Source organism: Herpailurus yagouaroundi, unplaced genomic scaffold, assembly GCF_014898765.1.
Source record: "Herpailurus yagouaroundi ecotype Mexico unplaced genomic scaffold, PumYag 140, whole genome shotgun sequence".
Taxonomy (NCBI): Eukaryota; Metazoa; Chordata; class Mammalia; order Carnivora; family Felidae; genus Herpailurus; species Herpailurus yagouaroundi.
Genome location: NW_024412395.1, coordinates 84282652 through 84298485, shown reverse-complemented (window position 1 = coordinate 84298485; position 15834 = coordinate 84282652). Strand labels below are relative to the sequence as shown.

At 50.8% G+C, this 15834-nt stretch overlaps 1 protein-coding gene across 4 annotated transcripts in view; it reads right to left on the bottom strand.

Annotated features, from left to right (window-relative positions):
- The window catches only part of NRP2 (neuropilin 2), a 116589-nt gene extending 100959 nt beyond the window's left edge, over window positions 1–15630 (bottom strand). For 3 of the 4 annotated variants that reach the window (XM_040475974.1, XM_040475976.1, XM_040475977.1), the window contains exon 1: window positions 14680–15630. In XM_040475974.1, coding sequence (XP_040331908.1) covers window positions 14680–14752 — 73 coding nt within the window. In that variant the 5' untranslated portion in view covers window positions 14753–15630. The remainder of the gene's footprint in view (window positions 1–14679) is intronic. The other variant, XM_040475975.1, reaches the window with a different exon arrangement.
- Between the last annotated feature and the right edge of the window lie 204 nt (window positions 15631–15834).

Sequence of the window (15834 nt, the reverse complement as noted above, 5' to 3'; positions counted from 1 at the left end):
TGGTGCAAACCTCTCATCTCTATCTTTATCTCATAAATCCTTCGTTTCATTCGGTGTCTCCCAGCCCAGCCCAGCCCAGGCAGCCAGAAGTAACGGCTCCAGGAACTGACAACAGTGGTTTTGTGGGGCCGACCCACAACCGAGCCTGGTAACAATTACATGTGATGGGGAAGGAAGCATTTTCAGCTTTGGGCCAGAATGGGCCCTGGAGGGTGATTTTAGCTTCTTCTTCTTTTTTTTTTTTTTAAGAAAGAAAAAGCAAAAGCCCCAAACATTTAATTCCACATACACCACAAAGTTGATTTATTATTTCATTATACACCGAGTGGCAAAAATCTGCATCGCAGAATTCACTGGCTCTGACCTCAGAGTTTCGACAAAAGTGCTTTGTGCCTTTCTCTCGCTTTCTACCCACTGTCCCTCCTGCCCGGTCACCACCACCAGGGTGTGCTGCTGCTTTGTCCGGCAGCAACCAGTAACCAGCCATTTGAAAGGAGGCTGCAGGGGATGTAAGGGCCCCCACCTTCCCAGCGGTGCCTGGCTGGAGGTAAACAGCTTCACGTGAGCCAGGAGGCGAGGGGGCGACTTCAAAGGCAGACAAGGTGGGCGCTGACATTTGAAGAATCTCCTGTACTGGGGAGTGAAGTTCTGTCATCCCCAGGAGGGGTTCCTGGGGAATGGGGGTTTTGCTTAATACCACAGTAGAACAGAAGACGGGAAGGCACAAGAGCCCTGGAAATATTCAGAAGCCTCCTGGAGACCTTCCTGAGACGCATGCCTCTCTTAGCATCAATCACGATTTAATATCGCCATCTGCATGGAGCAGCATGGGCCCGTGAATTATGTATTACGGCTCAGCAGCCACCCTACAGGACGGGGTCTTTCTCCCGTGTTCACTCTTTGAGGGAAAGGGTCATGCATTTTTTAACTCTACAGGTGCACTTTACTATCCCCCATGTCTGTTGGCATTACTGTCTTCCAGACCTCTGCTTTAGATTACCAGCCTGACAGGCTTTAAATGCATAAAAGATGGGCACACCGCACAATGGTGGTTGGGACACACAAATCCACACAAGTAGCCTTTTAGGCATCGTGCCTCCGAGAGCTCAAACTGTGCTGTGCTGAACTGCCCAGAATCTAATGGATTCAGGTTCCACTTCCTACTGGGTGGAAAACAAAAGCAGGCCATTTCCTCTGCCTAGCAGCGGCCACATCATCCTCTAACTAATGACCCCGCACCCTCCCCAGTCCAGCAGGACAATGGGCCCAGCCCTCCCGCACAGACAGAGAGGAGGCCAGCAGTGAGGCCCGGTGCCGCCCACTCCTCTGCAGCCAACCCCCACAGGCTGCCCCGGTGCCCGTGCCACGGCCATGTCGGGCACCCGACAACTTGCAGCAAGTCACGTTGTGGCCCATTGGTGCTGGCTCATTCATGAACTTGAAACTGGCTGAGAGGGACCCTCTGAGAAAGCAGCGGTGTGGGGGCTTCGATCGCCAGCTGCTCTTACCACGCTAGCAGGAGAGGGAAGTTTCAACTGGGTTCCCCTCCTCTGCTAGCTATTTGGCTGAAGAGTATTGCCCTGCCGCACACTCACCCCAAACCGCACTTTTCGCCTCGGACCTCATCAGAGGGAACCTGAGCTGAGCTCCTGTTTAGTAACTGTTATGGTTTCCACATCATCCACCCCCTCTCCCTCCTCCCACCCCTGCCCTGCTTCTCTCCAGCTGCTCCTGAAAGAAGAACTTCTCCTCCTCAATTTTCCACTCCGCCCCCCCCCCCCCCCCCCCCACCAAGTTCAAGCTTTTAGTAATTAGACCGGGCACACATCATCAGCAATAAAGACAGGAAACTTCCTCATAGGCCGGTTTCGTTTCTCATCCACACCAGGAGCAATCATTTTTCCCACTCAGAAAACACTTTTAAATGATACAGAACCCACGGCTGGTAGTCTGTATTCTCCACGGTAAAAACTTAACTGAAAGATAAAGGAGTAACACATCTCTTTCTGTCCTTTCTTTATCTGAAGAAAATCAAGGTGCTTTATTAAAATTTTTGAAAACTCATGAAAACACCTGCTTTGCTTTTGTGTGGTTAACCCTTTCGATACCCAAACATTTATAAACTCACATTCTTGTGTGGATGGCCCTCACACTCAGAAACACACACAAACGTGGATGTTGCACATATATCGGGTACGTAGACATATTAGAAAGTCACACTTCAGTCCCGCACACACTTTCACACTCTCTCATAAAATATCACACCTCATTTGCGCAGACATATATCCACCAAGATAAATACTAGAATTTCTGTCCCTATTTTTCTTGGAGAGAACTGAATTCTTGAAATATATCAGTAAAACTTGTAAGGAAAACACGATCCCTCTACACCTCCTCTTGATAATGGATATTTCATATCCAGGTTTGGGGGCCCTTCATTTCTTAAATACAAAGACACCCCCAACCGAAATGAGCTGGACTTTCTTCTGACCATCTATTACCTTGGAGGCCTGTATTGTGTCCCCCTGTATTATGTGGAACAGCATAAATGCTCTCTGTCCTGTCTCAAAGGAGTCCAGCCCAGGCAAAAGAGAGTTGAACTCAAGGGCAAACCCCTTTAGGCCAGTCTCCACATACTGAAGGCGAGTTGACCTGGTGAAGTTTGAGCTACTGAGCCTGTTTGGTGAGTTAACAAGGGACTTCTTTCTCCAACCATTTTGTGAATACCTTTCACCTGGGGCAAATTCATTTCCCAAAGAGGAGCAGGCAAACCCAGGCCTGGGCTGTTCAGATGGGGTTTTCTCGTACATCTGGGAGGGAAGCCTGAGGGATGAGTCAGCTGAGGCCAGATAAAGACCTCGGAGGCCCAAGAATAAAAGGATTAAAGTGACACCTCTAGATGTAGTTGGAAAGAAAGTCCTAAAGTCACAGAGGCCTGATTTTTTTTTTCCTCCAAGATGAGTATCTAGGTGTTTTTATTTCACATATGAAATGTCAGGTTATTTCGGACATCTGTATCTTTCTGTCTCTCTTTTTTCGTTTTTGTTTTTGTTTTCTCTTCCTCCGGTGCCCTTGTTTTGCTGGTCACCTAAGTATCATCTGATGCTGCCTGCAGGTAAACTGGCTCCTGATCTCAGTAAAGGGATTTTGTATTCATCCACTTAACAATTCTAAGGTGCTCTGCCAGCCTCGGAAGGAACTCGCCCTCCTACAGAACCCAATTTAGGACAAACCGTAGTTCCTCCGTAACATCAGATTTTTAGGAAGTCATAAGGAATAAAAGAAAATCTTAAAAAAAAAAAATCTGGTCACCTTCTAAGGAAATTCAACAGAAGTTGTTTTAAAGGAACACTCTATGGCTTAACCTTGACAGCGGGATTCACTAAAAGAAGCCTGACTGTTGTGAGTACTTTAAAAAAAAATTTTTTTTAACGTTTATTTATTTCTGAGACAGAGAGAGACAGAGCGTGAACAGGGGAGGGGCAGAGAGAGAGGGAGACACAGAATCTGAAACAGGCTCCAGGCTCTGAGCTGTCAGCACAGAGCCTGACACGGGGCTCGAACTCACAGACTGTGAGATCATGACCCGAGCCGGAGTCGGACGCTCAACTGACCGAGCCACCCAGGCGCCCCATGAGTACTTTTAAATAATTAGAATGGCAATGGCTTACTTCAGGACAGGGAGAGACACCAGGTGACACCAGGCGACAGAAAGCTGGCAGTCCCACAGCAAAGGGAGAAAAATCAGATCACCTGGGTTAGCCGAACTGAAAAAAAAGTCCTGGGCAAAAATGGACGTTTAGGACTCGCTGAAGGTGGGATTGGAGAGTCCGGCTGTTGTCGGAGGTGCGTCTGGGGTAACGAAGCGGGGTGGGGTGGTCTGAGAGTAGTTAAGAGGGGACACAGCACTTGGATTCTTGGTGACCTTCCTGGGTCTCAGCTTCCTAAACTGTAATTCAATGAGTGGATTGAATGAAGTGCGATGAAGCGTGTAGTTTTCAAAATTCTTCTTAGAAGGTGTTTGTTTTCTCTTTGGATAAAACTCTACCCGGAACTCCAGTGTCCAAAGCAGGGAGAAGTGGAGCTCTCTTGGATGCAGGAGGTAGGGTGACGAGAAGAGGTGTTGAGTCTGGGCCCCGCAGTTCCCTCATCACCTCTGAGGGGCTTTCTCTGTAAGAAGATCGGGCTTCTTGGAACAGGACGTGACACCCACCGAACTAGGCATCAGTTCCCTTATTACTTTAAAATGCCTTGTGAAAGAGAAGGAGTAGGCTGATTGGAAGACACCTATTTCTTTTTCTTTTTAAGTTTATTTTTATTTATTTTGAGAAAGATACAGAGAGCAAGAGGAGGAGGAGCACAGAGAGAAGGAGACAGAATCCCAAGCAGGCTCCACGCCATCAGCACGGGGCCCGATGTGGGGCCGGAACTCACTAACCACAAGATCATGACCTGGGCTGAAATCAAGAGTCGGACACTTAACCGACCGAGCCACCCAGCCACCCCAAACATCTATTTCTTGTATGTACCTGAGGGCCAGACACTTGGTGGAGAAAAGCAGTCGGTCTCATTTCCTATGAAAATACTGTCCTTTATTTATTAAATAATTTATCCTTTGTCCACAGCATAACCCCATCCTGTTTCCACTTCTACAGCATTTCCTTCTTTAAATTATTAGTAGCAAGGCAAAGAAGAAGCTCTTTCTCCTACTTGAAAAGAGAGACGGTTGTCACCTTGCCACTTGACTAACAAGAAGCCTTGTCTTCAATATGGTCTCACCAGTCAAGCTGTGTGACCTTGGGTAAGTCAGTAAACACCTCTGAGCCTTTGTTTTCTCATCTGTAAAATGAGGGGAGTGATTCTAAAGGTCAGTTCCAGTTCTAAAATGCGAAGCCTGTATAATGAGGTGAGGAAAAGATCCTATACAACCGATAGGTGGAACCAAAAATTTAAAAACTGGTCTCCCCTCCTAGAGAACAAGACATTTGTTCAAGGTGTCACTTCTGTTTCCTCTGTTTGGTAAGCCTTGAAACAACCTCTAGGATTTTTCCGATGAACATGCCTGTCTTGCATTATGGAGAGTTCAAATGTCTCTTTTAATCACATTAGCTCTACTGACGTGAGTTTCTCTCCTTAACTGAGTCTGTGGCTGCATGCTTAATAAATAGTGTGGATGTTCAGCAGTGTGTGTGCGCGTGTCCACAACAGCGACGCATAAAAGGAAAGCCCAAGAAGAGTTTCTTCAAATCCCTTGCCTGAATCATCTAAGTCCTCCGCTCAGGGTTTTAACCAAATTTTGCTCGCTAACCCCGGATAAGCTGCTTTTTAAGAGTTATTTCTGGGAGCCGAGGCTGGATTTTGTTTTATTCAAAGCGACTTCAGTCTGTCACAAGACAGTCTCATAAAATCTGTATCTTGGCTTAAGCTGGGAAGAAATGAACCGATCCATCAGCCTAGGAATGTGGCTGTTTGACCACTTCCTAAGGCAACTGGGAGGGGATTCAATCTATTCAATTTATGGGGCCGGGTGCCACTGAGTGATGTACTCCTGAAGGCACAGCAAATGGAAATCTCTGTGAACTTTTGCAGTGATAAAGTTCAAAATCTGAATAAAAGAACCTCCGGGAGGACAGGATGGAGGGGATGAGAGAGAGGGAATGAGGCCAGCCTGTGAGCATGGAGAGAGGAGTGAGGAGCCAGGCAAGGCTTTTGCTTCGGAAACACTTCCCGTGGATTTAGAGGGGACAGAACTGGAAATTGGGTCTGGAAGTAGGCCCTTTGGGAAGTCTTCCCCCCTTCATCTGGATTCTAAAAATGAACCTTCATTTCAGTGTGACAACGTAAGTTCGATGCGATGACCCCCTCTGACCTCGAATCATGCCACCTGTGGTAACCTTGTTGTCATCTCATATCAGAAACAAATGCAATTCCAATAGGGCAGTCAATATAATAGCATTAGTTTATATTTATGTCCACTCTTTTCCAGCCCTCATTGCAAATGCAATTTTGATGCCCTTGATGAGAGATCTGGGATTACAATTCCCGACCATTTCAACAGACATTTGGGGAAGGAAATGGAAGAAGAATAATTTTGAGGTCTCTCCAAAAACCAAAGGAGAATAAAAGGTAATATAATATTTTTTTTCCATTTATTTTGATCAACTGAAGGCTTATGTTGAAACGTCCATGGCTCCCCATTGGTTAGTGAATGAAATCCAACTCCCGAGGCCTGGCAACGGGGCCTTGCATTTAGCCGAACCTATCATTTCCGACCTTCTTTGCAATCATTTCCCTCCACACGTTCTAAACTGCAGCTCCCGAGTGGTCCCCAAATACACCAGTGTCCATTCCTCTGCTCCCATCTTCCCCTATTCCACCTTTTCCAGCTCTGACGCCCATCATTCCTCTCCACCCGGGCTCAGATGTGACCTCCACCCTTCCCTCCCTGGTGCCTCACACCAAGACTACTGTTCCCCCCTCCCTGTCTGGAACCTCCGAGACGGAAGCTCTTTAATGTCCTTCTAAGGCGTGTGAGGGCTCCGGAAGGCCTTATCTGTTCTTCTCCACCAGGCAACTCGAGGCTGTGACTCCTTCCTCGGTGAACTTTATAGGATCAGACTCAGAGTCTTACCCAAAAGTCAGACTCGGTGACGTTTGGTGAATTATTCAGTTATTAGCTGCCTAACATAACACCAGAAGCAGCCCTAGCTGCCACGGACTCCGAGGAAGCCTCAACACACTCATTCTGCTTCTCTAGTACGACTCCTCTTCCCCAGCCCGTAGCTGCTGTTGAATGCGGAGATGTTTTTGTGGTGAACCGAGAGTTTCAGTTAACTTGTTTGGAACAATAATACCTGGTCATGAGGCAGGGTTGAGTCACGTGAACCATGTCTCCAAAGACACTCTAAGCCTCCGCTAATAATGATGCAGGTCAAAGGATATTTACATCTTAATCCTAATGATGGTAAAAATAATTTATCTGAGGGTCTCTTGGCCTCCCTCACTCTTCCAGAGGTGAGTTCTAGATATTTGTTGTCAGTAGCAGCAGGAAGATGCACATTACTTCTTCGTCACTAAGCTGTTTGCTGGTAACAGATTATCTCTTGCTGGGTTTCAGTTCCTTTCTCTCTACTTCTATCTCCCCATCTCCCTTCCCCTGGCCCCCATTATGCCTTTAGGGCACATCTGTTTTATTTTTTGCCTTTATCAAAGCAATTATTATTACAGCTCGGCCCAGTAATTTGCAATTCCCTCTATCTTCTTTGCTGAAAGACTGGCCAGAACCCAGATCACTGGTTATCAGGATCCTTGGAGGCAGTGAGCAGGGTATCACTGGCTTTGTGCATTAAGCAGGCCAGCAGCCCCGTCCTCTGCACACTACTGGGGAGAGCTTTCCTTTTGTTATTCCCAGCTCCCCCACCCCTCCTTTTTTTCTGGATTAGATCCTGACTCTTTTATGAAGACCCAGAGGGAAATGGGATTATTAAGAGTCTTGCTGGGTAAAAGCTATTTTGTCTTTATGATGACTTTCTTGAGTTCAGCTGCTGAGGGGCTTTAATGCCAGAGTAGGAGTTATTGCACATTCAGGGGAGCACCGTGCACAGAGTGCTCCCTGCTGAGCACACCTTCTGTGATGAAGGATGGAAAGGGAGGAAAGGGGAGGAAAGGAAAGGAAAGGGAAGGAAAGGGAGGGAAGGGAGGGGAGGGAAGGGAGGGGAGGGAAGGGAAGGGAAGGAGAGAGATAAAAAATAAGTAGAGGCGAGAGCACTGAAAGCAGAAGAACAAGGAGAGAAAAAAATGGCAACGAGGAGACGTAAATTTTAGATGAAAATCCAGCAAAGACTATTGCTCTCTGAAGAACAGTGTGAGTGATAATCTGAAGCTTATAAAACATAGCCAAACGTTCAGTGGGGTAAGAGCCGAGAAAGAATAATTATTTACTTATTAAAAATAACATAAACATACTACAATGGTTATAATGTGCTTCCTATGGTCATGAGATACAGTGATTAAGTGCCTTTAGAATAGGCTTGATATGGGCCAAATAGTATTCTATGTAATCTGGCATAGCACAAAACAAAACAAAAACCTATGGAGCAGGTATTACTATCAAACATACTTTACAGAAAAAGAAATTGAGGTACAGAGGGATTAAGTGTTCTAGACCACAGAGCTGGCAAATGGCTGAGCTGGATTTGAAACCGAGGCAGTCTGGCTTCTGTACCTCAGAAGCTGGGAAGCCCAAAGAAGGGCTCCCCCAAACCTCTATGTGACAAACTTATTTAGTGCCATTTACGGAAAGACAAATGTTTTGCCTGTGTGAAAACTCCCTTTTCTCTTCCTGTGCCAGTAATCTGTCTGCGTGAACAATGAGAGACGTGTTCAAGGCTGGGCTGTGGGGAGGGCGAGAAGCACTTAACACCTTCTCCACTGCCTGCACACGCTGGCACCCAGCTTCTTGTCATCCTGACTGTCTTTCCTGTGTACTGGAAACCAACGTATGTCTTTGGCTCTAGAGGGAGGGTGGTGTGGATAGATGTTTCAGGTCTGAAACCATGTGTCACAACATTGAGGGGTTTTTTGCTGGCAACTCCCATTTGTCTCCTTTTCTCAACCCCACTCAACCCTATCCTAAATGCCACATTGTTATTGTTCTACTGGATAGGAGCAGCATTTTCAGAAACGGGGGATTTATTTTTATAGCACAGCTGGTCTGCCAAAGGTCACATAATTTGGCAACGTTCCCAGTGGTTAAAAATTAATTTCTTCTTATTAATACAACCAAGGTCCCATAGGATGGGAGCTCAGCCTTATCTAAACTTGACAGCTTCCTAAACCTTCAGAAGATGCTTTCTTCTGGAGGGCCAGTCATGCTACAGGGCCACTGTGTCCAGGAATCCAGCCTCACCGAATCCTGTTAGGTAATGAAACCATTAAGCCCCTAGGCCATTTCTCATCAAGGCAGATAAAGCTTTAAAAAATGCTGTAGGCTCTCTAGGACAAACTTCTGCGGTATCTTCCATGAGTGGGTAATTAAAAAAGAAAAGGAAGAAAAGCGAATTCTTTACCTGGAAGGAAAGGTACAAAGACTAACTTTTGGGGATCAAACTCCTATCTGCCATTCAAAGAGGGTGCCTCAACGATGATGATACAGTGGTAAACAATGGTCAAATGACAAAATACCTAAAATATGTTAATGATAACATAAACTACTGCCCAGATGTTACTTTTCAAGTCCTTTTTCATCCACGCAAGAAATAGAAAGGTATTATGCTTTAAAAAAATTTTTTTAACGTTTATTCACTTTTGAGAGAAAGAGAGAGAGAGAGAGAGAGAGAGAGACAGAGCATGAGTGGGGGAAGGGCAGAGACAGAGGGAGACACAGAATCCGAAGCAGGCTCCAGGCTCTGAGCTGTCTGCACAGAGCCCAACGCGGGGCTCGAACTCACGGACCGCGAGATCATGACCTGAGCCGACCGAAGTTGGCCGCTTAACTGACTGAGCCACCCAGGCGCCCCGGAAGGTGTTATGCTTCTGCTCCATCTTTTACAAAAGGAAAAAAATCTCAGTTCTATTTCCTCATGTTTCCCTCGACTTCTGGGGAATGTATTCTGAAAGCTCTTACCAATGAACCTGGCTCTGAATTCAGTCAACCAAGAATTGTCCCACACTCTGGTCACCCAAAGTCAGCTCATTCTCTTGATTACTTTAATTTTTTTTTTTTCAACGTTTATTTATTTTTGGGACAGAGAGAGACAGAGCATGAACGGGGGAGGGGCAGAGAGAGAGGGAGACACAGAATCGGAAACAGGCTCCAGGCTCTGAGCCATCAGCCCAGAGCCTGACGCGGGGCTCGAACCCACAGACCGCGAGATCGTGACCTGGCTGAAGTCGGACGCTTAACCGACTGCGCCACCCAGGCGCCCCTCTCTTGATTACTTTAATGAGCAGCTGAATGAAAGACACCAAATAGGGGCCTCAGAATCACCTGAGTCCATGGCGTTTCTCCCCAGTGACGCCCCCCAGACCCCTCCCAGCTCTTGTTTACATTCATGCCTCATTGCATATGAATTGGCATCTGGGCTCCTAACTTTTTCTGTACTACAAAGATAGGAACTGGCCTTTCTGGTTGCAGAATATGGACTTCACATTCAACAGCAGGGGATGAGAGCCATTTGGTAGACAGCAGGAGTCCTGTCTAGACAGCCTGGGGTCCCAGTCACTGGAGCCTTCCAACCTTCCATTTTGCCAGTTGTGTGCTCTGTGACTTAATCGGAGGGCTCTGCAGAATGGCATCAAAGTCCAAACCAGTGGTGCTGCTTGGGCATTCACAATTCCACCAGGCACATCTTGGACAAGAAGGTGCTTGCCTGGAACACTCATGGGGAGCGCTCTTCTTTCCACTGTTTGCACTATGTGTTCTGTTGGCAGTTGGTAACAGCTTCATTACCTCCAGTGGCTGTTTATGGGGTAAAGTTTACTGGGCACACGTTGAATGTGGGCATGAGACCAGTCCCCAGAGCATAGAGCAGGCTGTCTGTGTACAATCTAGGAGTTCACAGTTTTGCTTGCAAATTATTGTATCTATACCTACCCATAGTCATCCCGCATTTTGGGGAGACAGGCTAAAAAAGAACGTCTGCCCAATAAGGGCGCCTAGAACGCCACTGCTTCTCATTTAGGATTTGTTTGAACCCAGACCTATCTCCCACAGACAATTTAGATCTCTTATCTGATCATCCATTCCGGACGCAAGGTTGATTGGCCGCGTCTGCCCCGTGTCCATGGCAATGGTGTTTAAAGCCAAGCACAGATCAAAGCTGGGGGGGGGGGGCGGGTGGAGTGCGGGGGAAGGTTGTTGGTTATAGGGTCCGGGTTCTTTGGGCCCCAAGTGGTGAGGAGGGGCGTTGGGGCTGGGAGTTGCCACCATCTGAAGAAGCCCATTGTCAGGGCCTGAATGATTTCCCGAGCAAACCCCAGACCCACCCCCCCATCAACTCGAGCAAAGGGGAGTTTCGAGGCCAGGCGCTGACAACGAGTGGCCAGCGCCAGGGGGCTCTCCACTCAGTCTGAAAACGAAAGGAAAGGAGGCGGAGGGAGGGCAGCGAGCATTGAGCACACGCCAGTAAACCAGAGTGTGGATCCCCTCCCCTTCCAGAGAAATTCAACCGGAGCCGCAGAAGCTGCGACAAGGATGAGCCGGATCCTCTAAGCTGGCCAGGAAAGCTGATTCCCACCCCACCCCCACGGTTCCCAGAGGAGCAACCGGTTCATTCCACCACCACCCCCCGCCAGCCCCAGGACGTTGGCTCTGCGGGTGCCCCCTACCCAGCCGCCGGGCGCCCGGGACCCGGTTGGAAAAACTGCGGTGCAGTCAGCCGGAGGCAAAGGGTGGGGGCAGCCGTTTAATCACCGCTCGCCTCGCCTCCATTAACTTGTATTGATATTAAAAAGAAATCAATCAGTGAAAATGAAGCATTGGCCGTGAATATTTTTTTCTCACGTGGAAAAGCAAGGAGCGAGGCGGCGGGGGAGGGGAGGCGGACCGCGCCGGCGACTGCAGGTTTCTCCCGAGCGGAGAGCCGCAGCGGCGACTTAACTTTCTGGCAGTGGGCAGCGTGGAGGAAATGCCGCAAGCCTCTCCCTGGGGGTGTCCTTAGTCAGGAGGAGGAGGCGACAAGGCTGGAGGAGTTGGAGGCGGCCAACTTCTCCCAGGCCCGAGCCTTGGTTTTGCTTTCGCTGGGAATATTTTTGCCTAATAGAATGTTTATGGATCGTTCGGCTGTGTTTCTGCTGCTCAGCCCAAACAAATCGATGCGGCGTTAGAGGCGGCGCGGAGGGCTGGGGCGGGCTGGGGGGCCACCACGTCCCCACCACGTGGATGCCCGCGCGCCGCGTGCTCTTCACCTGCTCAGGCGCACCGGCGGGCGCTGGGCGCTACTAGGGGCAGTGGAAGTTGCGCGCATTCCCGCGGCTAGAGCTGGCTCCTTTCCGCCCCTCTCCGCCCCGGATTCCGAAATCCCACCCCGGCTTCCCGCGTCCCAGCTTCGCCAGCGTTCCGATCCCCTGCTCCGCCTCAGCCCCGCGGAGCCGGCCCGCCAGGGGCGGCGGGGGAGGGGAGAGATTCAGCGTGGAGCAGAGCGCGGAAGGCAGGAGGGGGCGCTCCGGTCTGGGTCCTCGGAGCGGCCTCGAGCCCAGGAGGAGGGAGGCAGGTCGGCGGCGCGACTACGACCTGGCGAGGCAGCGTGGCAGAGAGTGGGGGAGCCTGATGCGCGCAGCCCGCGCGGCCTCCCTGCTGCCCGCCAGTCCGAGAGTGCCGCCGCGGCCACAGGGTTATTTGCTCAGTCGCTCCCCCTCATGCACCTTCCGCCCTCCCTTTCCCCTGACTCCTTCTCGGAACGGGTTCCCGCCGCCGCCGCCGCCGCCGCCGGCTGGGCTCGGCCCCCTCCCGGCAGACGCGCACCGGGTGAGTCAGAGGTCTAGCAGGGCCTCGCCCTTTGCCACCCGCTGCCAGCTCCCCGGGTGCCAGTCGGGTGCTCCAACAGGAAGTCCGAGCTCCCTGCGGCTTGCTTTCGCCTTTTCGAGGGGCTGGAGAATATCCACCTAGGGCGGGTCCCAGCTCCGCGTCCCACGAGGGGATCCCACCCCGGCGGTAAGGCTGCTGCGGCAGCGTCGTACTGGGTGACCTGCCCCGCGCTCAGCGCCTCTGGGCTTCTCTAGAAGTGACGCAGCGCGGCCCGGGGCGAGGGTGGGAGGGGGTTCTGCAGAGAGCGCGAAAGGCAGGTGGCAGAGCGGGAGTGGGTTCGAGCGGGTGTCGCACACAAACGTACACTTCGCGCAGAGCTCGGGGACAGATGTGCGAACATCTGGGGTAGGACATGGCCCCTGAGTCTTCACGACCCCTCCCGCTCCGCAGAGCACACAGAACCTGAAGTTGTTGTGTGTTGCGAGTGTGTGTGTGCGTGCGCGTGCGCGCGCATGCCGGTGTGTGCCCCAGTGTGCGCGCGCTCGCCGGGGCCTACTAGAGTCCGTGCCTGAATACATAATATACCGTGGGCATCTTACCCGCGTGCGCGCGCGCGTACACACACACACACACACACACACACACACACACACACACACAGCGAATCACGCAAACATACATAATTTATGCAGCATCTAGGTCTGTGGGAGGTAATTTAATTTCGCTTCAAGCTGGGAACTTAGAATTAAGGCAAGAGGGAATGGGGAGACACAGGAAATCTCCCCAAGTGGGACCTGCACCCATCTCTTTGATAACGATTTGCAGCTGCCCTGAAGCCAGCTATGGCAGAGAAGGAGCAGCAAACGGGTGGATTTCGATAGCAAGGGCATTCCTCAGGCTTCCTTCCCCTCAAATAAACACTCAAGCTTAAATGGGGTGTGTTGGCGGTGACAACCAGAGCACCAGGCGCAAAGCTTCCCCTTTAGGCGCCCACAGGACCCACTAGCCCGCTCTGATGGGGGAAAGGGAGGGACGTGCCCAGGGAGCTGCTGCAAGGGGTTAACCCTACCACTGCGGCCATAGCCTTGGAGGTGCCTACCGGTAAGGGCACTTCAGCCAGGCTTTATCTCCTCTTTCTCTTTCCCCTATTTCCTCCATAGATGGTTTCCCCCATTCTCAATCACCTGTAGCAGCTTCCAAGAGTTTTGTCAGATTCCAGACACTGTTCTCAGAGGGGAGAGAGGTTCACCCTGGAGAGTGGTGTGGGGAAGGAAGGACAAGCCCCACTGGATTCCCTGCAACCAGAAATCCCTGCTCAGGCAGGGTGCCCCTTGCCAGCCTACCTCCCCGCTGCCAAATACTGGCCCCAGACTGTTCTGGGCCTTGCAGTCCTTATCTCTGCAGTCTGTCCACACACCCTTTTTGGCAGTGGTTGAGAACAAATTCCACTCAAAAGTTTCTAACCACTTCACAAGAGTAAGAGACCTTCGAAGGCCACGCAGTCTGTTTTATCTAATACGGATTTTTAAAAGAACATGATTTACTTTCCCAGAAAACACATGGATGCAGGAAGGAGAGCGGGGACGACCAGCGCCTGGGTAGCCAACAGCGCCCAGCCCAGCCCCAAGCCCCCAGCTCAGCCGCAGGCCAACTTGCTCCATCAGCCTGAGCCCTAGGATTCTGAGGCGTATCCACACGGTCTGCAAAGAATCCACAGCATTGGAAAACCCAAACTAGACTCTTGTCTTTCCCAAGCCCTTCAGTTAACATTGCTCAATGGAGCTAAGTGGAGAGAATGCAAATGATTTATATTTCACTGGCTAGGTTGAAGAAACTCAAGGGAGATGTGTTCTGCCTCAAGACAGGGGGAAAAAAATCCCAAAAACTGTAATGCAAAGGCTTTGTAGTATTTTTAAACCTTTGATTCAGTCCATATGTGACATCTGAACACCGCCAAATTCTGTCTATGTTTCAAAACACACACACACACACACACACACACACACACACACACAGTGCTAGCAGGAGAGAAAAGTTGGGTTTTAGAAGCGGTGGTGGTATAGGGAGGGCCGGCTGGGATCTCTAAGTTATTTAGTATTGAGGGAGCCTCCTTGTATGCCATCCCATGTGCCCAGAATGAGCGGTTGCTTTTAAAGGGAAAAGCATGTTGAAATGAACAGAAAAAAAGAAAAAAAAAACTTTTAGGGGCTTACCTGGTTGGCCTCTCACTTCGTGTCCTGAAAAGGAGAGAGCCAAGAAAACCCAGGTGAGAGGAAACATATCCATTTTGGAGAAGGAGGCTCTCTCCAGAGCTGGATTTGTAGATGTCTTGTATAATTTTAAGTCTTTGTGTTTTTCTCTCTCTTACGTTCTTCCTTACAGTGTCTTCTGCAAAGGTTTCTAATGGTCAGGGTTTCCCTCCTGGGTCCTGACGCCCGTCTTCACCTTTATTCTTGCTGGATTCTCACCTAAGAGGAGGGTGGCTCTTGAAATCAGCAAAGCGGGAGCAAGCCAGGAAGGGGGGACGGGTTTCCTCTCTTAAAAACAAAACGCATCTATGTCCTCTCCAGTTCCTCAAAGTATCATTTCCTTTATCCTACAACATCACGAATATTTCCCGAAAGCCAAGCGTAAAAAAAAAATTATAATAAAAATAAAAGCCCAGACTTGCTTTGGGCATCACACGGCCCCCAGGCAGCTGTGTGATCTCAGAGGCGTAAACTGACACACATCTCCAGGCACCCGGGACCGACACGCGGGCGGAGGCACCGACCGCCGGACGGCCCGAGTGGGAGAGGCGGCCGCCCCGCTCTTGCCCTCGCCGGGTTCCCCTAGCGGGAGCCTCCCCAACGACTACACCCGCTCGGCCAGCCAGACGAGGGGAGTCCGAGGAAAGAAGCTGCGGCGGCGGCGGCGGCGGCTGCTGCTGCTGCTGCTGTTGCTGCTGCTGCTGCTGGCGGGGCGGCGGCGGCTGGGATCGCCTGGGAGTGAGCGAGCCCCTCTCCGAGTTCGCTCGCGCCCGCCCTCACCTCCACCTCGCCCAGCGCCTCGCCGCGGTCTGCGCGTCTGAGGATGTGCCGGGGGCGGGCTGCGGGCTGGTGCCTTGCTCGCCTTCTCTGCTTCCCCTCCGGCTCCCCCCAGCCTTTTCAGGCCGAGCAGCATGTGGATGTCAGAGCCGCGGCAGAGCTATCCGATTACGCGCCGGCTCAGGGCCCGCCCCTTCTGTGTTCCTGATTAAAGAGGCAGCCGCGGAGACGAGCGGCGCACAGCCCAGCGCCGCGGCACCCGGCTCGGGCGGGGCGGCGGCGGTTCCCCCCCCCCATCCCCCCCCCCAGCCGCGGCCCGATCAAAGTTGAGGCGTCTCCCAC